General features: G+C 35.8%; 2 protein-coding genes across 5 annotated transcripts in view; both read left to right on the top strand.

Annotated features, from left to right (window-relative positions):
* The window catches only part of LOC134841198 (intersectin-1-like), a 333,033-nt gene that overhangs the window by 56,074 nt on the left and 252,364 nt on the right, over positions 1-24,595 (top strand). The window lies entirely within an intron of this gene.
* Positions 2,381-19,601, top strand: LOC134841975 (6-phosphofructo-2-kinase/fructose-2,6-bisphosphatase-like). 2 transcript variants are annotated; one of them, XM_063858095.1, is made up of 5 exons: positions 2,381-2,951; positions 15,400-15,414; positions 16,283-16,541; positions 17,697-18,013; positions 18,315-19,601. In XM_063858095.1, the coding sequence occupies exons 1-5, from the start codon at positions 2,568-2,570 to the stop codon at positions 19,182-19,184; spliced, it is 1,845 nt and encodes a 614-aa protein (XP_063714165.1). In that variant the 5' UTR covers positions 2,381-2,567; the 3' UTR covers positions 19,185-19,601. The 2 variants fall into 2 exon arrangements, with proteins under 2 accessions (XP_063714165.1, XP_063714166.1); XM_063858096.1 differs by lacking the exon at positions 15,400-15,414.

The following is a 24,595-nucleotide window of genomic DNA, read 5'->3' on the forward strand; positions in this document are numbered from 1 at the left end:
AGATGGTAATTTTATTTTAGTCATTGTTATTCAGAGTTGCCACGGTATCAGTGCGGTCAGTGCCAAATTAGTATCAAGCTTGATCTCAGTTCCCTATCAGTGCTAGCAAATCAAGATCAGTACCGAAATTTTCATCGCTGTTGCTCACTGAATTATTAAAATGGAAGCAGGTTTACACATTTTTGGTAACCTAAGCAGTTCTTCAAAAACGTTTGGGAAGAGAATTTTCGAGACTTTCTGAAACATTATTTGTTTATACTTGCGATTAGCGTTTTGACACAAAAATTAATGGTCCTCGGAAAAGTCAAAATTTTGATTTGTTGACAGTTTTTTGAAACTTTTTGACTTAATCGAGAATTACCCTGCCAAATGTGGAATTTTCTGCATAAGCGGCCAATTTTTTCGAAACAAAAAGCTATGATTCTTAGAAAAGTCAATTTTCTGATTTGTTGACTGTTTGTGGATTTTTCTCGATAACTACTAACCTGCCAAATCTGAGATCATAGCTTTAATCGACTCAACAGGTTGATGGCAGCTTAGCTTCATAGTTTGCTTTGAAGATTTTTAGAAAAAAGTTATGGCCTTCGCACAAGTGAAAGCTTTGAAACTTTGACCGTTTATTGGAAAATTTTTTCTCCACTCAAGGGAAACCCGATTTTGGGAGTTTGTTCACTTTACCGGGCACGAGACTTGCTTTTACCAGAAAAAAGTTATGGATTTCAGAAAGTCTTTGACCGTTTTTTTTAGAAACTTTTCTTAAAAACTACCCTATTAAATCTGAGATCAAAATTTCAATCGAAAGAAGTGGTTGCACGAAATTTTCCTGCAGATGCAGAAGCTCCTTAAATAATTTTAAAAAAGGTTATGTCTTAGAAAAATTCTAAAATCTGAAAAATTTTAATTATTTTCACTAATTTTATTAGAAACATCTAAGGTTTTGGGCGAAGTCGAATTTTTTGAAATTACACATTTCGTCACGCACCAGTATAACAAACTTTTAAAATATCAAATGCATACCTTCAGCTTAAGCTGGGCCCTAGGTGTACTTCATTGAGACTTAGGAAAGTTTTGGTTCACCAATTTTTTTTTACTTGCTTTTTCTATGATTGTGTTGTATCGCTCCGCTTCGCCTGTGTTTAATTTTTGTTAAGAGAAATTTTTTTCCAAATATATCAGAACCAAAATCAGTGCCGTCAGTGACAGCAATTTTTCGGATACCGTGGCCACGATGTTGTTCTTTCTCTCAATGGCAAGTCTTGCGAGGCAGCGCGTCGACCCTGTGTGTTAACGTTGTTCTCTTTTTCGATCATACGTCAAGTTTCGAGGTTTCATGGTTTTGAAATTTTACATTTTTTTGAACTTCAGGTTTTCTAAGAAATTATCAAGTTGTGATATTGCTCAGAGTTCTCGGCATTAACTCTTTCTTCATCTAGGATTCATTTTTTGGTGCTACAAAATAAATAATAGTTTTTACCTTTAAGATTTTTTGTGCCACTGAAATTCTATATTATTTTTGACTTCTAGATTTATTTTTTCTCGCTAAAATTTTCACAAGCAGCCTTGATTGGTAGGATTACCTGCTACGCTGCGCTTACATCCGACACTATTTATGTAACAATACTATCAATATTCGCTGCTAATCTAGAATCAGTTAACTAGTCATTGTAACAGAAGAAAATAATTTGTGGGATTGAGTGAGCAAATGGTGTAAGCAGGGGAGGGTATGGATTTTCTCGAGAGAGGCATTTTCAAAAAAAATTCGGCAAATTTTCTCGACCGTTTTTTAACTCTCCCAAATCACACTGAAGACCCTATTTTATTTAAATTTTATACGCCGCAAGCAAACTTTCGAAAAAAGCAGGTCAAAAAAGGCGTTTTCAGGCACTTTTAGGAAATTTTTGCGTTTTTTGGTGAGCGCTTCAACCTTTAATCTGGTATATATTGGCGCCAAAAGCGCTTATAGAAAAATTTTAGGATCGGTCAGCAACAAAGAATATCCTTATGCAGCATCAAAAGGGGGACTCTCTGGGTGGATTGTAGGTTCCAATTTTTGAGGGGGTCGATTTCCTAATTCCCTAAATCCAAAATCATTCCCTAGAGGCAAAATTGAAGTGCTTATATTTAATATTTTAAAAAAAGAAGAAAACGAAAAAAAAACACAATTGTCGCGCTTTCTAAATGACATGTTCTTTGAAATAACTGAACCGGTCGAATTCGCTTGTATTTGTTCTTGTCAACCCGCTATTGAGATCACCAGTCACACCACTTAAACACGCCTTTATGAGAATAGCCACTTTGAACAATGTTCAAGAGCAGGCTCTAAGATGTTATGCGCACTTTAAATGGCCACTGTTTGCTATAATAACCTAAGAGAGAATAGTTATGAGTTTCTTCTGTTTACCGTTCACATTTACAGATGTTTGATGGCTCGTTAATCTGAGTTGAACTTGACAACGATACGATTTGCCCTGAATAGTACACCCCCTGAAATTCTGAATTGAAGTCAAAGCTTTGTCTGAAAAGGTTGTTTTTTCGTGCAGTAAAAGGACTCGCCTTTGTCTTTAATTATGTGCAGTACACTCGACGATACGTGCGTTAGCGTTGCCAAATTAGATCTTTCAAATTCTATAAACTCCGATTCGAACCAATCCGATGACAACCAAAGAGAAAAGCGACCGCACAGTGAACGAATTGCGTCGTCAAGTTCGGGTTCGTTTCTAGGCGACAGTTTGGGCGATGAACTTCATCCGAACGTCCGACGTCGTCAATCGTCCGGCCATAAAAGCGCTGGATTTGGGTCGAGTAATAACTCGTGTAACTCGCCTATGAAGATACCCCACAGGAGAGCTCGAGAACATCTTCTGAGTTGTTCGTCAGTTGACGACTTGGACGACTATTTGACGGCGAGTAGTGCACCGAATGCGTACACAATTGGACATTACTCTTTCGTCGTAAGTATTTTTCAATTGGCATGCATAATTGGTTCACCTTGCATTAAAGCTCCATTTTTTTGATTTGACGATAATGGATAAAATTTAATTTCCCTAACTCTCTCCTACTGTGGTAGCTAATAACGAATATCAACCCCTATGAAGAACAACTTCAACGGTTTAAATATACTGTTTTTGACCCATCAATCATTTATTACCTTTTGCAAATGGATGATAGTTAAAGAGATTCGATTTAGGTATCATATTGAATGAAATCTTTTTTAAAAATGTAATGTTTCTGCAGCTGTGCTAAAAATAATAATTTCAGTCGAAGTAAAGATTTGATTTTTGTCTTCAAATTTAACCTTATATCTCGTAAAACGAAGGTGTACCTTAGGAGTATTCAGTCGATTCACCCACCTAAAAAACGAAGTATTTACGTAATGAGTATTCAGTCGATTCACCCACCTAAAAAAAGGTGTCTAAAATAAGAAATTTTGCGAAATTGAAGTTTTGGGTGCTTACCTTAGCAAACGCTTCTGTTTTAACTTGCGAGAGCACGTGGCTTGTAGTCGGAAAATGAATTTTTCCAGTTAACAACTTTTACAGACGACAGGTCTCGGGTTTTAATTCCGGTCAGGCTTTTTTCGATTATGGATCTTTGCATGTATGTATGCATACCTTGCTTTATCAAAAGTCGATCAACATATTTCAAATTCTTATATAGGTCGTGATGATTTTTAAACTTTTTTTAAGCAGCTAGGAGATATGGCTATTAGTCTGGAGGTTCTTGAGTCGAATCCTGTAGTTTTTCTTGTTCTAGCTACATTGGTCTCTGCTTTGAAATTTTGATTGAATTGGAGAGATCGATTATGTTTGAGAGATAGAGAGTCAGGGAATTTTCGTTTATATCTGCTTTATTTGTTCGTCTCTTCAAATCTATCACTTCTCTCTCAGGGTTAGTAGATGGAGAAACCGTAGATGGAGAACCACCTGTTCAAGTGATAGCGTCTTTGTGCTGGTGTCGATACCTCTCTGTATAGCACAGTCGGGGAAAGTAGCGTAAATCGCGTTTTGTTTGTATTTTCTGGTTTTGCCTGTTCCATATTCCCGTCAAATCGGGTTAATTAATAAAAAATGGACAACAGAAGTTTGCTTTGTTCTTTTTGTTTCTCAAAGCGGTGCCGAGCTCTTTTGATCTTTTTTGTTTTTGTCCTTCGCACGTCGTTCACTTTCGTTCTAATTATTGGATAAAAGGCAAAGATCAATCTTTTCGTATTTTTTGGAAAGAAAACATCATGAACGCAGCGATATTCGATTTATGAAAAAAAACCTCACGCAGCGAGATTGGATCATTGTGACCTCAAACAAAAAATATCAAAAAAGTGAACCAAAAAAGTATCATTTCTTGAACCAAAAAAAATATATATAAATTCTGGACAGGAAGAGATATGAAAGTGCTTGTTAAAGATTTAAATTGGTCTGATGCTTAACATAAGACCTGTGGGATCGAGAAACGCCTACAACTTGAAAAAAAAATTTATTCCAAATTAATTACTTGTTTTCAAAAAAAGTTGTATAGTCAGCTCCAGTTATTGATACATTCTCTGGTAATTTAAACGATAAAATTTTCAAACCGTCATTTTTCATTCAGCGCGCAAGTCACAGTGGTAGTTAAAGCTGAGAAAATGAATTATTCATATAAAATAGAAAATGTAAAGATGTATATGTGACTGAAAACTATCCAAATTAATATTGACTTCATTCAAAACTATTACTGCAAAAGTGAATTTAAAAACTCAAATAAACATAATTAATCTTAATGTTGTTGTTTTTGTTACAAACTGTTTTCATGTGATTTGCAAAAAAGAGCGGTTTTTGGTTGCTTTTTTAGTTCTTTCGTTGATCTATTATATTGAGTGATCTATATAAATGAATTATCTTCCATATCTATCGTAAATAATGATTTCAACCTGTGGTGCTGCGGTCACAGTGGTTTGATTTCGATTGAATTATTTGTTATCCTTTATTGAAGCATACGCTATTCGGTAAGTACTGGTGTTACTTAATCTCCAAATATTTCTTTCTTTGCTGTTGGAGCTAAACTTTCTTTCTGAATTGCAGTAATAGGTTTTGTCGTGTTTTTTTTTATTGTGTGCAAACATTGAGGGTAAAATCACACGTTAAATTGACCAAAAAACCTAAAATACCGAAAATTGCACAAAAATAAGCGTGCCTTTGACTGATCATAACCAACTGATCATAACCAAAGCTTCCGTGAGGTTGAACGACTAATCAGCCCTTTTGCATGAGATGCGCAAACACCCGAAACAAAAACAAACCAGAATACTCGGAAAATTGATCCAATAAGCTCTTGGAATATTAAAACTTAATACTTGAAATACGGAAGTATATACAGTAGTCTCGTTATCTACGGTCTTTAGGCTAATTCTTTTGCCAGAAACACGCGGTATGCAGTTGCACTAATTTTAATCATATGACAATATCTGGGAGTTTATCTCGCAAAATCGTTGTTCCGACCATTTGAAAAATGGCGCGGAACTTAGTAGTTTGGTCTGTTTTTTCTTTTGCATCTCAAAATCAGGTATCACAAATAATCATCGGAATGGGTCGAGTAATATATCCAATTAAAGCCCTTTCTGTCGTGATTTGAACCATTTTTAAAATTTCCCAAAAGTTTGTCCCAGTATCGAGAAAAACTGGTTTCAAATTTTAGATTTTTGTCCAATTTCGAGCAAGAAAATTGAGCGAGAAGGCTTATTTCGTTTTTCAATCAAAATAACTTACAACAAATAATCATTTGAATGGTAAGATTGATTTATCATATTGAAATTCGTTCAGCTCTGATTCGAATGACATCAAAAATTAGCTAAAAGTTGTCCTATTTTTGAGAAATTTTAGTTTTACTCTGGTAACAAAAAATTTTCAAAGTTATTTTAGCGCAGTCATGGGAAAAAACTATAAACAATTCTTAAAATTATTTGCAAAAAAAATGGAAAAAAAGTTTCTTTTTAATAATTTTTGTGTCATTTTTTGACAAAATTATTGCTCAATTTACTGTTTTACCTCGATTGTCGAATGTGCCTAGGCTTTCGTCAGGTCCTTTCATCACACCACGCACAAAACGTTTTTGGTATCTCTCTTATTGATTATCCTTGATTTATCTGAAATAATGGTAATTTTACGCTACTTTTAGGCAAAGCCCAACAAAGAATCAAACGAGCAGTTTCGCTTGACTCGTGTCAGGTTGATTTTGTAATGTGCGAACTCGTCTTGGCCCATGAAGATCCAGGGATTGATACCCCTTGAGAACTTTTTTTTTCAAAAATCAGTTTGAATTTAAAAAAAAACAACCGAGTATATATTCCCCACTTTCTTCGGAAGTTGGAACAATATTCTGTGGTTCGGCAAGAGAGAATTATATGGGACACCGCTGATTTAGGAATGTTTTTTGTTGTTGTTGATATTTCCACCCGGGACGATTACCATTATTGAGTGATTTCTCGGTTACATGACAAAAGATTCCTTACCTTAAGATCCCAAACGAGAAGATCCCAGTCAATATGATACCATTCCAAAAGATACCTCGTTCTAAAATCGCCCACGAAATAAGATACCGTAATCAAATAACAAAGAACCTGAGAATTGAAACTAAAGCGATTAATCGATCAAAGCAACAACAATGCGTCGGTTAAAATCAAAGAAACGTCAAAATATTTGCTGCACAAATTTCGAACGTAAAAGACCTTGCTAATCACTTGGCCTTCAAATTGAAACTCAAACGTCCAAATAACCTAGGCTACAATTGAACTTGAAAAGAGTTTCCAATTAATCCAAACCAACTTTGCGAAAAATGGCCTGATTTTCAGACAACTCATGTCGTTACAAAATTGAAATTAAGTTTTTGCAAAATTCTAAAGCTTTGAAATCATTTTTATTACAAATCACTTGCCATTCTATTTGATAAAAATTATTATTTCTCAATTTTGATCAATTTTTCCTACGCTAGACGCATTACTCAAGGGCCGTCAGGCCCCTACCCCCAGCCTAGCGTCCCGTAAATAAAGGCAATTGCTCTGGTATCAAATTGCTAGAGACAACATTTTCGAATGCGAGTCGTAGTATTGCATTTTGGCGTTCTCCGGGAGGGTGCAAGGAGGTGTCTATAAAAGAGCTGCTCAAACAACTTTAAATTAAAAAGAAATTAGGCCAAAACTAAATGAAAATTTAATAGGTTAAATGGACAAGTGAACAGATATAAAATAATATGTTAGAATATGTGTATGAACTCGTTATCTGTGGAACTTTTTCATTCGGATCATGATAATTTTTCCGGGATCAGTTTATAATACCGCTGGATGCTTTCAAATAATTTGATTTTTGATTGTAGGAATCCAGTTGCAGTTTTTCAAGAAAAGTATAAATTGAAGCATGGCTGCCTTGAAACAAAGCGCATACACCTAGTTGCCATCCTTCAACTGCATTTGTGGTTCGGGCTAGACCACACACAGCATTTGATAATAGGTCCATAAAAAAAAATAGGAAAGTGTTTTTCGGCCAGTCAAATTCCCTTTAATCTGCGTTTTTTCGGAAATAAGTCGTGAGCTCGTCTAATTTTTCGAGATCGTTTTGTGAATTATCCAGTTTTGTTGCCACGCTGCATATTTCGTCAATTACTAGGTCGATTCCGATTTCCGCTTTTGACTCCGGCACAAAACTAAGAGCAAGAATCATGTTCAGCGCTAAGACTAGCTCACTGTTTGATTCGTAAGCCTTTTTAAGGCCCAATTCGCATATCTTCCGCTTAAAGCTCTGACAGAGGTTAAAATAGCAACCCTCAATGTCAACTTTGTAATGAGACGCAAAATCACTCAACGCCGCAATTTCAAAGTCGGTCATTTTTTTTTGCCGGGGTTATGTCACAGGTAAGCGATTTAAGTGCGTTTAGGAACTTATTATAGGTTGATAAGCGCTTATTGCTGAGCAGAGCGTAGACGCAAGGTGGATACAACCCGCCAGTCTGGATGTGTACAGTGTAGAGCTGGTAAAGTTGACTGGGACAAATTTTAAAAGTAACATCTACAAGCCAGGTTCTGTTGCACAATTTAAGTGCATTGAGGCTCACAATGTCGCTAAAAATCGATATGCGTTCCGTATCTGGTTTTCTGCTATGAAAAAGACAAAAATGCTTAAAACGAGCCGCTATTTCGAAATGACGGTCATATGTGGCAATAGTGGGCAGGGATGTCGTTTGTTTACTTCTGTTTAGAGTTGGCTTTATCGCCGACCGGGTGGCAAAGAATGTTGGGTTGCTTTGCCGTCCTGCACCAATTGCAAACTAGCTGCGATGATCTGGCTGTTTACTGATAGGATCTCCATATGCTGCAGCGCCAGTGTGATGTTGTCTTCGTATCGCGTTTCTTTTGAAATTCATGGCCGTCAAAGTTATCAGTGTTTGGCCTTTTTGTGAGGTTTCCCAAGTAAAAGATTTCGTTTTTGACTTTTCAACGAGTTAAAGAGTGAGATAATGAGTGGAGAATGTATAAAATTTCAATTGAGTTGTTCTAATTCAATACCATTATAACACTAAATTAAACACATGCTGGCACTATGTTAATCTCAAAAATGAGTCCAGTTCAAATTTAGTTATCTTAGGTTTGCAGTTTTCATTAATAGCGCGAATATAATTGAGATATCATTACTCTATTGAGATATCATTACTAGATTTATTTCTGATTACATTTTGATCATGACTTTTGGTTATAATTCATGCGATTTTTTAAATTGGCATGGGATCTTATGGTCTGGGCGACTTTGTATAAGGGACTTTTTGGTACTGTTTTTTTTTGTCATGGGAGCTGTTGGTATGGTATCTTTTGTCCTGACACCCATTTCTCATATTTTTTGACAAGAATTATTTTTTCGCCCATATAGTTTTTCGTCATGTTTAAACTGTTGTTAAATTTTTCTCTTCAAACTGTTTTTTTTGCATATTTTACTATGATTGTCAAATATGCCCAAGTTGTAGCGTTCGTTCAGATCTTTTTATCACACTATGCACAAAAGATTTTTCTTTGTCAAGTTTTAGCTTATAAAACCACTAATATGGTACTTTATTTCATTTTGCAACAAAAAATTTTCAGTATATTCAGTTTGTTGAAATTGCCATTGTGAACCTGAGGCTTATAGTATATGAAACACTACAGAAAACGGTTTAGCTGAGAAAGTCACCGGTGAGTAATGATGTCAAATATACTCAAGGAAGACGAAAGCTATGTTTTTGAAATTGATTGGCATTAACAAGGAATTCTTAGCAGCACACATGTGGAAGCCTTAAAAAACACTTTTAATCTTTTTGGAGTGTATCCTTAGCAAACGCTTCTGTTTTAACTTGCGAGAGCACGTGGCTTGTAGTCGGAAATTTAATTTTTTCGAGTTAACAACTTTTACAGACGACAGGTCTCTGATTTTATTACCGGTCAGACTTTTTTCGATTACGGATCTTTGCATGTATGTATGCATACCTTGCTTTATCAAGAGTCGATCAACATATTTCAAATTCTTGTATAGGTCGCGATGATTTTTAAATTTTTTAAGCAGCTAGGAGATATGGTTATTAGTCTGGAGGTTCTTGAGTCGAATCCTGTAGCTTTTCTTGTTCTAGCTACATCGGTCTCTGCTTTGATATTTTGATTGAATTGGAGAGATCGATTACACTTGAGAGATAGAGAGCCAGGGATTTTTCGTTTATATCTGCTTTATTTGTTCGTCTCTTCAAATCTATCACTTCTATCTCAGGGTTAGTAGATGGAGAAACCGTAGATGGAGAACCACCTGTTCAAGTGATAGCGTCTTTGTGCTGGTGTCGATACCTCTCTGTATAGCACAGTCGGGGAAAGTAGCGTAAATCGCGTTTTGTTTGTATTTTCTGGTTTTGCCTGTTCCATATTCCCGTCAAATCGGGTTAATTAATAAAAAATGGACAACAGAAGTTTGCTTTGTTCTTTTTGTTTCTCAAAGCGGTGCCGAGCTCTTTTTTGTTTTTGTCCTTAGGACGTCGTTCACTTTCGTTCTAATTATTGGATAAAAGGCAAAGATCAATCTTTTCGTATTTTTTGGAAAGAAAACATCATGAACGCAGCGATATTCGATTTATGAAAAAAAACCTCACGCAGCGAGATTGGATCATTGTGACCTCAAACAAAAAATATCAAAAAAGTGAACCAAAAAAGTATCATTTCTTGAACCAAAAAAATATATATAAATTCTGGACAGGAAGAGATATGAAAGTGCTTGTTAAAGATTTAAAACGGTCTGATGCTTAACATAAGACCTGTGGGATCGAGAAACGCCTACAACTTGAAAAAAAATTATATTCCAAATTAATTACTTGTTTTCAAAAAAAGTTGTATAGTCAGCTCCAGTTATTGATACATTCTCTGGTAATTTAAACGATAAAATTTTCAAACCGTCATTTTTCATTCAGCGCGCAAGTCACAGTGGTAGTTAAAGCTGAGAAAATGAATTATTCATATAAAATAGAAAATGTAAAGATGTATATGTGACTGAAAACTATCCAAATTAATATTGACTTCATTCAAAACTATTACTGCAAAAGTGAATTTAAAAACTCAAATAAACATAATTAATCTTAATGTTGTTGTTTTTGTTACAAACTGTTTTCATGTGATTTGCAAAAAAGAGCGGTTTTTGGTTGCTTTTTTAGTGCTTTCGTTGATCTATTATATTGAGTGATCTACATAAATGAATTATCTTCCATATCTATCGTAAATAATGATTTCAACCTGTCGTGCTGCGGTCACAGTGGTTTGATTTCGATTGAATTATTTGTTATCCTTTATTGAAGCATACGCTATTCGGTAAGTACTGGTGTTGTTTAATCTCCAATTATTTCTTTCTTTGCTGTTGGAGCTAAACTTTGTTTCTGATTTGCAGTAATAGGTTTTGTCGTGTTTTTTTTATTTTGTGCAAACATTGAGGGTAAAATCACAAGTTAAATTGACCAAAAAACCTAAAATACCGAAAATTATACAAAAACAAGCGTGCCTTTGACTGATCATAACCAACTGATCATAACCAAAGCTTCCGTGAGGTTGAACGACTAATCAGCCCTTTTGCATGAGATGCGCAAACACCCGAAACAAAAACAAACCAGAATACTCGGAAAATTGATCCAATTAGCTCTTGGAATATTAATACTTAATACTTGAAATACGGAAGTATATACAGTAGTCTCGTTATCTACCGGTCTTTAGGCTAATTTTTTTTCCAGAAACACGCGGTATGCAGTTGCACTAATTTTAGTCATATGACAATATCTGGGAATTTATCTCGCAAAATCGTTGTTCCGACCATTTGAAAAATGGCGCGGAACTTAGTAGTTTGGTCTGTTTTTTCTTTTGCATCTCAAAATCAGGTATCACAAGTAACCATCGGAATGGGTCGAGTAATATATCCAACTAAAGACCTTTCTGTCGTGATTTGAACCATTTAAAAAATTTCCCAAAAGTTTGTCACAGTATCGTGAAAAACTGGTTTCAAATTTTTGATTTTTGTCCAATTTCGAGCAAGAAAATTGAGCGAGAAGGCTTATTTCGTTTTTCAATCAAAATAACTTAAAACAAATAATCATTTGATTGGTAAGATTGATTTATCATATTGAAATTCGTTCAGCTCTGATTCGAACGACATCAAAAATTAGCAAAAAGTTGTCCCATTTTTGAGAAATTTTAGTTCCACTCTGGTAACAAAAAATTTTCAAAGTTATTTTAGCGCAGCCATGGGAAAAAACTATAAACTATTTAAAAAATTTTTTGCAAAAATATGGAAACAAAGTTTGACTTTTTAATAATTTTTGTGTCATTTTTTGACAAAATTGTTGCTCAATTTACTGTTTTACCTCGATTGTCGATTGTGCCTAGGCTTTCGTCAGGTCCTTTTATCACACCACACCACGCACAAAAAATTTTTGGTATCTCTCCTATTGGTTATCCTTGATTTAACTGAAATAATGGTAATTTAGCGCTACTTTTAGGCAAAGCCCATCAAAGAATCAAACGAGCAGTTTCGCTTGACTCGTGTCAGGTTGATTTTGTAACGTGCGAACTCGTCTTGGCCCATGAAGATCCAGGGATTGATACCCCTTGAGAACTTTTTTTTCGAAAATCAGTTTGAATTTAAAAAAAACAACCGAGCATATATTCGCCACTTTCATCGAAAGTCGGAACAATATTCTGTGGTTCAGTTCGGCAAGAGATACTTATATGGGACACCGCTGATTAAGGAACGTTTTTTTTTTGTTCTTGATATTTCCACTCGGGACGATTACCATCAGTATTGAGTGATTTCTCGGTTACATGACAAAAGATTCCTTACCTCAAGATCCCAAACGAGAAGATCCCAGTCAATAGATACCCTTCCAAAAGAGACCTCGTTCTAAAATTGCCCACGAAATAAGATACCGTAATCAGAAAACAAAGAACCTGAGAATTGAAACTAAAGCGTTTAATCGATCAAAGCAACAACAAAGCGTCGGTTAAAATCAAAGAAACGTCAAAATTTTTGCTGCACAAATTTCGAAGATAAAAGACCTTGCTATTCACTTGGCCTTTAAATTGAAACTCAAACTTCAAAACAACCTAGGCTACAAATGAACCTGAAAAGGGTTTCCAATTAATCCAAACCAACTTGGCAAAAAATGGCCTGATTTTTCACACAACTCATGTCGGTACAAAATTGAAATGAAGTTTTTGCAAAAGTTTAAAGCTTTGAAATCTTTTTTATTACAAATCCTTTGCCATTCTATTTGATAAAAATTATTACTTCTCAATTTTGATCAACTTTTCTTACGCTAGATGCAATACTCAAGGGCCGTCAGGCCCCTAACCCCAACCTAGCGTCCCGTAAATAAAAGCAATTGCTCGGTGATCAAATTGCTAGAGACAGCATTTTCGAATGCGAGTCGTAGTATTGCATTTTGGCGTTCTCCGGGAGGGTGCAAGGAGACGTCTATAAAAAAGTTGCTCAAACAAATTTAAATTTAGAAGAAATTAGGCCAAAACTAAATTAAAATTTAATAGGTTGAATGGACAAGTGAACAGATAGAAGACAATATGTTAATATATGTGTTTGAACTCGTTATCTGTGGAACTTTTTCATTCCGATCACGGTACTTTTTCCGGGATAAGTTTATAATACCGCTGGATGCCTTCACATAATTGGATTTTTGATTATAGGAATCCAGTTGCATTTTTTCAAGAAACGTATAAATTGAAGATTGGCTGCCTTGAAACAAAGCGGATACAACTAGTTGCCACCCTTCAACTGCATTTGTGGTTCGGGCTAGACCACACACAGCAGTTGATGATAGGTCATAAAAAAATCCCCTTTAATCTGCGTTTTTTTTTGGAAATAAGCCGTGAGCTCGTCTAATTTTTCGAGATCGTTTTGTGAATTATCCAGTTTGGTTGCCACGCTGCATATTTCGTCAATTACTAGGTCGATTCCGATTTCCGCTTTTGACTCCGGCACAAAACTAAGCGCAAGAATCATGTTCAGCGCTAAGACTAGCTCACTGTTTGATTCGTAAGCCTTTTTAAGGCCCAATTCGCATATCTTCCGCTTAAAGCTCTGAGAGAGGTTAAAATAGCAACCCTCAATGTCAGCTTCGAAATGAGACGCAAAATCACTCAACGCCGCAATTTCAAATTCGATCAATTTTTTGCCGGGGCTATGTCACAGGTAAGCAATTTAAGTGCGGTTAGGAACTTATTATAGGTTGATAAGCGCTAATTGCTGATCAGAGCGTAGACGCAAGGTGGATACAACCCGCCAGTCTGGATGTGTACAGTGTAGAGCTGGTAAAGTTGACTGGGGGAAATTTTGAAAGTAACATCTACAAGCCAGGTTCTGTTGCACAATTTAAGTGCATTGAGGCTCACAATGTCGCTAAAAATCGATATGCGTTCCGTATCTGGTTTTCTGCTATGAAAAAGACAACAATGCTTAAAACGATCCGCTATTTCGAAATGACGGTCATATGTAGCAATAGTGGGCAGGGATGTATAATTTTGGGCAGGTTTTTTTTGGAAGGGTATCTATTGACTGGGCAGGTCTCTTTTGGAAGGGTATCTATTGACTGGGATCTTCTCGTTTGGGATCTTAAGGTAAGGAATCTTTTGTCATGTAACCGAGAAATCACTCAATACTGATGGTAATCGTCCCGAGTGGAAATATCAAGAACAACAAAAAACGTTCCTTAATCAGCGGTGTCCCATATAAGTCTCTCTTGCCGAACTGAACCACAGAATATTGTTCCGACTTTCGATGAAAGTGGCGAATATATGCTCGGTTGTTTTTTGTAAAATCAAACTGATTTTCGAAAAAAAAGTTCTCAAGGGGTATCAATCCCTGGATCTTCATGGGCCAAGACGAGTTCGCACGTTACAAAATCAACCTGATAGAATCAAGCGAAACTGCTCGTTTGATTCTTTGATGGGCTTTGCCTAAAAGTAGCGCTAAATTACCATTATTTCAGTTAAATCAAGGATAACCAATAGGAGAGATACCAAAAAATTTTTGTGCGTGGTGTGGTGTGATAAAAGGACCTGACGAAAGCCTAGGCACAATCGAAAATCGAGGTAAAACAGTAAATTGAGCAACAATTTTGTCAAAAAATGACACAAAAATTATTAAAAAGTCAAACTTTGTTTCCATTTTTTTGCAAATAATGATTGGAGAATGTATAAATTTTCATTAGAGTTGTTCCAATTCAATACCATTATAACACTAACTTAAATACATGCTGGCACAATGTAATCCCAGAAATAAGTCCAGTTCAAATTTAGTTATCTTAGGTTTGCAGTGTTCAATAATAGCGCGAACATAATTGAGATATCATTACTCTATTGAGATATCAATACTAGATTTATTTCTGGTTACATTTTGATCATGACTTTTGTTCATAATTCGTGCGATTTTTTATATTGGCATGGGATCTTATGGTATGGGCGATTTTGTAAAAGGGATTTTTTGGTACTGTTTTTTTGTCATGGGAGCTGTTGGGATGGTATCTTTTGTCCTGACACCCATTTCTCATATTTTTTGACAAGATTTTTTGTTTCGCCCATCAGTTTTTTGTCATGTTTAAACTGTTGTTAAATTTTTCTTCAAACTGTTGTTTTATTTGCATATTTTACTATGATTGTCAAATATGCCCAAGTTGTAGCGTTCGTTCAGATCTTTTTATCACACTATGCACAAAAAAGTTTTCTTTGTCAAGTTTTAGCTTATAAAACCACTAATATGGTACTTCTGAATTTTTTATTTCGTTTTGAAACAAACAAATTTTCAGTATATTCAGTTTAATGAAATTGTCATTGTGAACCTGAGGTTTATAGTATATTAAACAGTACAGAAAACGTTTTAGCTGCGAAAGTCACCGGTTAGTAATGTTGACAAATATACTCAAGGAAGACGAAAGCTAGGTTTTTTAAATTGATTGGCATTAACAAGGAATTCTTAGCAGCACACATGTGGAAGCTTTAAAAACACTTTTAGTCTTTTTGGAGTGTATAAAAGTTATCAGTAGCATGCTTAGGTGGAAGGGCTCGAAAAACGGGAAAAGCAATATCAAGGCTCCATTAAAAGATCAGGGTGCGCATTTTCATCTTTTAAATACGTTTAAAATAGACTCTGCGTCATTTTATTCGAAAAGTTCATAATATACTTGAGATCAAACTAATTGAATTTGTAGAGCATGCTTCATGTGTAAAGAAAAAGTTGTAATTTTTTAAATTTTTGTGAAATTCAATTTTATCAAAACATTTTCGACTACAAAATTTTTGTCTGGTAATTATTGTACCAATTGAATTTTTTAAATATATGTTGGTAAGTCACCTGTTCAACGAACTATTAATGACGGAAAATGAAATCGGGCGATAGTGCGGCGTGTTTTAAAAAATCTAATGGTTTGTCATTGTTTAATTTTAATTAAAATTATCACGACTCTTAAACCAAGTAATCCTCATGCTACTACTCTCCTGTTGTGATATAGGCGCACATTTTAAGAGTAAATATCATCTAATGACAAAATGCATACTGATTGTGAATGACAAGTATTTAAATTGTTCTTGTTGTTAAATAAAGTGTCAAGTAGTCGAATAGAGTCTCAAACTTAGGTGGCGTAGTATCAGTATAGCATTTGCACAAAGTTGATTTAAAATTATTTTTTACACATCTATAGTCTGAGCACAAAACTTTAAAGAAGTGTTTTTTTTGCTATGATGGCTCCAACTATGTTTTTTCTAAAGGATCACCACCGATTCACTTCAAGTTTTGACGATTCTTCCATAGCCTATCTGGTCCCGGAACACAACATGCGTCGAAGCTTGTACGAAATGTGTCAGAAACACACAGTAGTGGTGATGGTGGGGCTTCCCGCTAGAGGAAAGACGTTTGTGTCGAAGAAGCTGGTGAGGTATCTGAATTGGATCGGAATCAGAAGCAGAGTGTTTAATGTGGGCGAGTACAGACGCAAGAGGCAGATGGGAGGATACGGTGGATACCAAGGTCAGAAAATTTCTTCAGACAAAATTATTAAGATTGTTGCTAGTAAAATAAAGACGGGACCCTGATGAAAGAATTTTGTCTCAAAATTTCAGAGTTCCCTTCGTTGTTCCAACGAAGTAGTGGGAAGTAACTCAAAATTCGGTCGTGATTTTTTCTCACAAGACCAGTGAAACAAAGAAACATCGGTCGATTGTAATACCAATCTTCTGGATTTTTTTGCTTAACAGACTTCAATTCTGGATTTTTATTCTGGATTTTTTTGCTTAACAGACTTCAATACAGCGCTGTTCTCTTTTCGTGATCTGCGCCTCTTTTCAATTTGATGAAAAGGTTTTTCAAAATAGTAAATGTATTTAGGAACCTCCTTCTGTGCTTTTTGCACAGCAATTGGCCTCTCTTATTTACTTGACTTGGTGATTTTTAATAGAAATAGCCGGATTCATTTTCTATGTTGTTATTTTTAGGGACGCAACGGTCACACTTTGAAGCTTGAAGCGTTCTCGAAATCAATTGAACAAGCCCCCTTTTTATTAGACCCCCAGCCTTTCAATCACGGTTCCACTTTGGGCCTTTCTTCCGTTCATGTCGCCGTAGCCGGTTACATCTTGAAGAGGCAGATGACAAGCCCCCTTAAAAATGCAATCAAAAAACATCAAAGTTTAAACAAGGATTTTGTTAGTCAACATGAAAAATCTGATTTGTATAGATTATCCAACTGCAACTAGGTCCCCTTCAACAATATAGAGGATTTCTTGTCTAGAATTGTGAGATCCACTACTAATCGGATGATTATATTTTAGAAAATCAAACTTATGAAAAATGTTTGAGCGGTTGGTTCTATACGCATGGATACAGCGTCTTGTTTGAGCCAGCTTATTAATACAGTCTTACGGATTTAGTTTTCGTTTTTATTTCCTCAAAAAAAATAACTTTTTTGACCACACTTTGTTTTGCTGAGTGTATTCCCATGCAATCGTGGCTTTAAAACTTGCGCAAGAGAGATGTGCAAGTCTGAGCGCTTAGAATCATGTGTTACCACTGCTTGAAACTGTAATGAATCTATACTTTTTATTTTCTTATAACGTTAACTGTTTTAGAGTTTCCCCAGTGCCATAAAATTTATCAATTTAGAATAATTGAATGTTTCCTATTTAGGAGATGAGTTTTTCAAAAGCAGCAACAAAGCTGCGATTGAACTTCGCAACCAATGTGCTCTTGAGGCACTGCACGACATGGACGCCTGGTGTCAACAGAAGCCGGGATCCGTCGCAGTATTTGATGCCACAAATTCGACTCCCGATAGACGAAAGCTGATCACCAATTTCTGCGAGAGATTAGAGCTGGATGTTATGTTTGTAGAGTTGATCACCAATGACCAGGTGATGCTAGATGCTAATATTAGAGAGGTGAAAATCATGAGTCCAGACTACAAGCACTTCGCCAATCCAGATGAGGCAGTCGCAGATTTCAAGGTCAGCTGAGTTAGTCGAAAATGTGAACAAAAACGATATTGAAAATGTATGCTTTTAATCAGCAGCAAAATTAAATGACCAAAAACATTGCCAAATACTTTTGCAAATCTGCAGTTTTTTTTTTTTTCAGATAACTGATTTTCGCTGCTTCATTATTTTATTTTCATCATGATTTAATGATTTTTGTCGCTCACGATTAATGAACTAGCTCATTTGTATATTACTGATTGAACTTGAAAGTTAACACCGCAGAGTTGCTCAAACATACTTTCTTGTTTGAGAATAAGTTTTTGTGGTTTAGAGAAGAATTGAACACTACGAGGAAACTTATGTTCCGTTAGAAGAAAATTTGCACGAAAACTCATCCTATCTCAAACTGATCGACTGTGGGAAGACATACGTAGTGAACAGAATAAACAGCCACGTGCAGTGCAAAATAGCCTACTACCTCATGAACATCCACCCAACTACGAGATCCTTCTATTTCACCAGACATGGGGAGTCCTGTTTGAATCTACAAGGTCGCATAGGAGGCAACAGCGACCTATCTGAAAGGGGACGAATGTACGCAGAGAAGTTGGGCCAATATATGAATTCATTGAATTTACCCGATTTGCAAGTATGGACAAGTCAACTGAAGCGAACAATTCAAACGGCACAATTCGTCAATGCACCGAAGTTAGCTTGGAAGAATTTGAATGAAATTGACGCGGGAACTTGTGATTCATTAACATACGAGGAAATTGAAGCGAAGTATCCGAAAGAGTTTCACGCGCGCGACGAGAACAAGTATCATTACAGATACCCGAGGGGCGAGTCGTACGAGGATCTGGTCGCGCGATTGGAAAGTGTAATCATGGAGTTAGAAAGATCCAAGAATATTCTAGTTGTTTGTCATCAGGGAGTGCTACGATGTCTGCTAGCATACTATCTCGAAAAAGAATTAAAAGATCTCCCATACTTGAGATGCCCATTGCATACAGTGTTTAAATTGACTCCGATAGCTTATGGATGTCGAGTTGAGATGATTAAACTAGATGTACCAGCAGTGGATACACATCGTGGAAAGCCCAACATGACTTCAGCTTCTCCCGGGATTCCGGAGTCGCTGGAAAAACGTCACAGTCAGTCGTCGAGTGGTCCCGAAAACAGTAGTGAATGCTGTTCATAAACTATGGGTGCTTTTAATGTTTAGGTTTATTGATTTTTAAAAAGCGGGGCGGAGCAGGGTTTGTTTAAATTCAGTTATCAGTCCAATTAATTGTCAGCCAATCGTTCATATCGTGCTTTCTGAATATCTCAAATGAAAAGATTGACTTATTGAAGGCTAATGAGTCTAGAAGAGCAAAAATTGACAGTAATTGGCGATTTGAGTTTTAACGACTCGAATTCTCGAGGAAAGGACTGTTCAGTATTAGAAAAAAATCATGACAATATACTCAGTAGATAGTTCGATTAACATGAAGATTAATTCGGAATGGGGTATCTTTGAATTATGTAACGCAATAGCTGATTGTTTTGCTATTGATGTCATAATTTATTTGTTAAAATATATGAAATTATTTTGAAATAAAGAGTGATTCTAATAGTGCTTATACTTATAGCAAAATTAATGAGCATGCAAGTTCTAGATACGCAAATATTGTACTCAGAGAAACCTTTTGTAGGCCTTTGTGTTTATTTATGGAGACATTCCCAAGGGAAATCAGTTTAGTAAATGGTTTTTTCTGAACCAAGCGTCTTTTTCTGTAATTAATGAAACCCAAATTACTCAATTTTATGCCTTGTTGGCGTAGAAAGGATGCTACTGTTTTATGCGACGCAGATACTGGATTGCTATGCATTGGTGATTGTTGGTCGTCGTATGATTAATCTAACATGGTTTAAGTGCTGTCTCACAGATTTGCCCATTTTTACAAAGAGTTCATCGATTTTTTTGGTCTTTTCTTCCCTAGCTTTCGATTTTGTCGAATTGTTTGTTATTTTTTGTACACGATTAATGTTGCCTATATAGTCATACAAGATCGGTCCCATTTTTTCAGACGAAGTTGGGTATTTTGTACAATTTTTTTATTCCAATTTTTTTGTTGACTTAGCTTGATTCAGCTGTATTTTCATTCAAGAGCATTATCTGCAGCCTGATATATATGAACAAAGAATGTGTTAACGTAGAATAATCCAAATACAGTATAACGATAGAGTTCGAATTCTGTAGCTCCAGGTGTTTTTTGTTTGATTTTTTTTTCGGACAATTTTTTTATTTAATTGCATTTTTCCTGCGCTGTTTTTAGAGCTCATTAGTGCCGTTTTGTGTTAATACTTGCGGAATGCATCTTAGCGTTTGTATTTCAAATGATTTGTCTGAAACGCATAATAGCGCTCATCATTAGGAGCAATTTAGTTTACAGGCACGAAATATTTTTCTCTTTATATACAGAATTTGTTTTTGCATTCCCTTACTGGATTCGTTGTTTTTGTTGATTTTTTTTTCTCTGAAACGCTTGGAGCAATTTAGGAGGATGTTATCAATATAATGACTTTCTTCTTTGGCTATTAACCCTCTACTAACTTTAAAAACGAAAGCATCGAAAGTCTTGATGCTCCACTTTAAATAGAAGAAATTAAAATGGCAATATGTAAACAGAAACGGAACAAGCCCAGGTCCTGATGAACACATATCTGAGTTAAATCAGCAACTTTCGTACTCGTTTGCCAATAAAATTTTACCAATGTTCCAATCTGCGTTTAATTTTGCCAAAACGCCGCTGTTTTTAAATAAAGCCATAATCAAACTCCTGCCATAAGAAGCTGAGAGCCTTCTACCGAATGACTGCAGACCGATCAGCTTGATAAACACAGACCAGAAAATCCTGTCACATGTAATAGCTGAAAGACTAAAGCCAGTTTTAATTGAAGTTATTGGAAGCTAACAACATGCTCATTTGCCCAATAGATCTTTTCATCAATCCATCCTTGAAATCCGATTGGGACTCCGCAAATGAAAACCGAACGCAGTAGCTACAACTATCGACTTTTTCAAAGCTTTTGATAGGGTCGATTGGAAATATATCTTCCAGCTTCTACGAAAAATTGGCTGTGCGAAGCAATTGATAGAATTGCTATACAAATTTTCCCTCAGTGAATTTGTATAGCAATTCTAAGTCATCAGTTGTAATTAATGAGTTTAATTCCAGAGAATTCAGACAGAAACGAGGAGTACGACAAGGATGCCCATTATTGGCCCAGCTTTTTATTTTAAGCTCTTGAGCCCTTGTTAAATCAAATAGGAGAAGCAAGCTATTTGAGTAAATTTGAAATGCGATGTGTTGCGTATGCAGACGAAGGATCACTTTGCAGACGGATTTTGCAGAACTCTACAAACATTTTATCTAGATGTTGAACCTCGTCAGCGGTTCATTATCTACATAAAATGCTTGATGATTTCTGCAAAGGCACCCAGTTCCGAGTTAATTGAAGTAAATGAAAGTCCTTAAGCCTGTACGAGTACCCAAATATGGAAACAGTTAGAGCATCAAAAGACCTCGGCGTAGTATTAGGGTACCTATAATTTTTGAAAAGAGTCAATAATGAGGAATTTCGGAAACGACTAAAAAATTGCAATATCAAATTCAATCGATTCATGTGTTGCTGAGCAAAATTTTTTGAGCTTTCCCTTTTTCTGATACCGCAAATAATTCACATAGGAAGACACCATCTCATTTGCATAGATATTCTAAAAATGTACTAGGAAGTTACTAGAAAAATTGTTTGGGGAGCTGGCAGGAAATGTGAAATAGCTTTACTGTTCCTTGAACGAGACTCGTTCAAAGGTGGAGTGAAATTTCCTAGCTTGCAGACCCAAAATTTTTTAGCTGCCAAAATCTTAGACTTTTAGACTGCTTAATTTAACTTCGGAGCACTGCAGAAACATATTTTAATGGAAAACTGGAATGATCCAAAAAGCAGGTTTTACAGAGGTAGATAGAGATCTAGAAAACGCAAAACTCAGTATCAATTCAATAAATGACGAAAAGATTGAGATTGTAATTTCACAATGTTTGATGATGTGCATTTACGCGAAAACAAAATACGTACAGGAAGGTTGCGTTGAAATTTTTCTTTTGAAACTAATTGAGAAAAAAGAACCGAAAAGAGCTGCAGGAAGTTCAACCTAAACCCAACCGAATTCAGTAAAGTTTCTCCATGGTTGTGGAGACAACCAAGGTTGACCAGCTTTGAACAGAGTTTTTACTATCGTCTACTTTTCAAATGCCTTCCAGATAATATTGTATTGAATAGGAGTTTAAAACCCGATCCAATATGTGCATCCTGTATGTGTGTGTATGATTTCGAGAACTGTCCCTATCTGTTTGAAAGTTGCCCTACAATGGAATTTTACCTGGAGAAACTTCAATTCCAAAGATTACTCGACCCAAGCAACACAGTGTTAGAAAAACGAAAGCAGTATAAAATATCCTTTTTGATACATGGAAAGGCAACGATGCAGAATGTACGACTTAAAAAAGTTACAAACTTTCTGCATTGATTTATTTAAAACAGTTTTTTGCTGAATTACCAAATAATTGTAGTACATAACTTAGAGTAATTTACGATTTACATACTAAATTCAGTGATTCAACTATCAAACTCAACAATATGATAAGATTTAAATCACGCCACCACAAGTCACGCTCAGCACTTTATATCTAACATCAGCAGCTTTTTCATGACAATTTTTCAATCTAATCAAAACTATTAACGATTGGTTCTTTTCCCATTTACATCGTTTCTATTTTATTTTATACGAGAGCTAAGTGTGCATAGAAGAGTTTTCGTCAATCGTCAAGCAAGAGTTCAAGATGTGGTTTGCTCTGTGTACTAGCGAGTTTCTTATGTCAATCTGCAAATCAAGTTCAATTAAGCTCAACGAAGGTTAACAAACTTGTCACACTATTCAATTTTTCCTGCAAATGATTCCGAGAGATCATGTCATTAATTCAATTTAGACTGGCTTTTTTTATTGCGCAGGTGCATCAGACTGCTAAAAACGATACGTTTCGGATAAAATATAAAAGTTTCCATCACCTTATTTTTGCTATTTAATTGTTTTTTAAGGTCCAGGAATTGAATAGTAGTGTTTCAAGATAATTGTCAAATTTTTATCTGAATTTACAGATTAACCAAATCAGAGCTGCGGTTAATCCTGCTAAGTTTATCACCACTATGCAAACATCATTTCGAATCGCAGTTGTTACAAATTTGAGTTCGTCCATTACCGCAAGTTGTAAAGCTAGCTGTTCGTGTCATGTCAGCTAGTAATAACTAGTACTTAGGTGATTATGAGTGCTCGAACTAATTTCAATTCTATTTCTCGTTTTTTAACTAGAGGTTTTAGTGACAAGTCCAGAAATATATACGAAGTGAGAGTGTACCAATGCTACCCGAAAGAGTTTAAGAAGTACGTGCAACTAAATTCCTCGGAGGATTTCAAAATACGTCTGAAGGCATCGAGTCCTTTAGGATTCTGGAGAACAGAAGTAGGAACCTTGAGTCAGTTATTCCATATTTGGCCATTTACTAGTGTCTCCGAACGAGCGAAGATACGAGAATCGCTGGCGGGAAATGAGAAGTGGGACGCACTCTTCCCACGACTAGCCGAGACATGGGATTGGCAAACGAGTAATTTGTGTGAAAGTATTGGAAGTGTTCAAACAAAGCCGCTGTTTGAAAAAGGTTTCTACTACTACATATACTCAAAAAATATTGGAAACAAGTTTGTTGAAAAGTTCAAAATTCCGAAAAATTTGGAAAGCTCAACCGGGGTTATGGGTCAATTCAAGATCACAGTTGGTGACGCGGTTGGAGCTGTGTACACCGTAATCAATTGCAAGGACCTGGATTCTGGTTATGAGCTGATGGCTGCAAATCAGGAGATACTGATAGATTCGAAATCAAAATCTAGTCTTATCTACCCTCTACCGATCTCGCCATTGCAATAGGGTTTTCGTTCATCGGCTCATCACACATCAACTCATTATATTTTATTTCATCGACAGTGGTTTTTACTGAACTAAATTGATAGATAAATGAGCAATTGAGCAATATTATATAACGAACACAAGATGTGCGTTTGTAATCTGTCTATCAATATCTTATGTGGACGAACACAAGATGTGCGTTTGTAAGTTTGCTTTGCAAGCGGAACCTCAGATAAAGTCGGGTCATGTAGTGTTTGTTGCATCCAGAAAAGTTGTTTTCACATGTTCCTTACTCAGATTTCATAGCAAGCAATTGAAGATCTTATCATTCAGTTAATTTTCCTAGTCCAAGAAAAATAATTGAAAACTAGTCTTCTGCAAAAAGTTCGTATTGTACATTTCGTTCAGCGTGTTCAGTCAAAACTATCCTAGACAAAGTTATCTCAGATAATTTAATTTGAAATTGTGCAATCAAAATCAATACTCTGTTTGGTAATGTTTGTTCAAAAATCGATTTTAAAACATTGAAATTTTCGCTTAAATTTTGGTAAAAGTTTACTTCAATTGACAACATCCCGCTGTCTCCCCTTTAATCTCAGAACGT

Source organism: Symsagittifera roscoffensis, chromosome 3, assembly GCF_963678635.1.
Source record: "Symsagittifera roscoffensis chromosome 3, txSymRosc1.1, whole genome shotgun sequence".
NCBI lineage: Eukaryota > Metazoa > Xenacoelomorpha > Acoela > Convolutidae > Symsagittifera > Symsagittifera roscoffensis.

Excerpts from the sequence above, each read along its gene's own strand:
- LOC134841975 (XM_063858095.1), top strand. The coding sequence starts at position 2,568 with ATGTGCAGTACACTCGACGATACGTGCGTTAGCGTTGCCAAATTAGAT. Across the intron at positions 16,542-17,696 it reads AGGATACGGTGGATACCAAG|GAGATGAGTTTTTCAAAAGC; the intron begins GTCAGAAAATTT and ends TTTCCTATTTAG. Across the intron at positions 18,014-18,314 it reads AGGCAGTCGCAGATTTCAAG|AGAAGAATTGAACACTACGA; the intron begins GTCAGCTGAGTT and ends TTTGTGGTTTAG.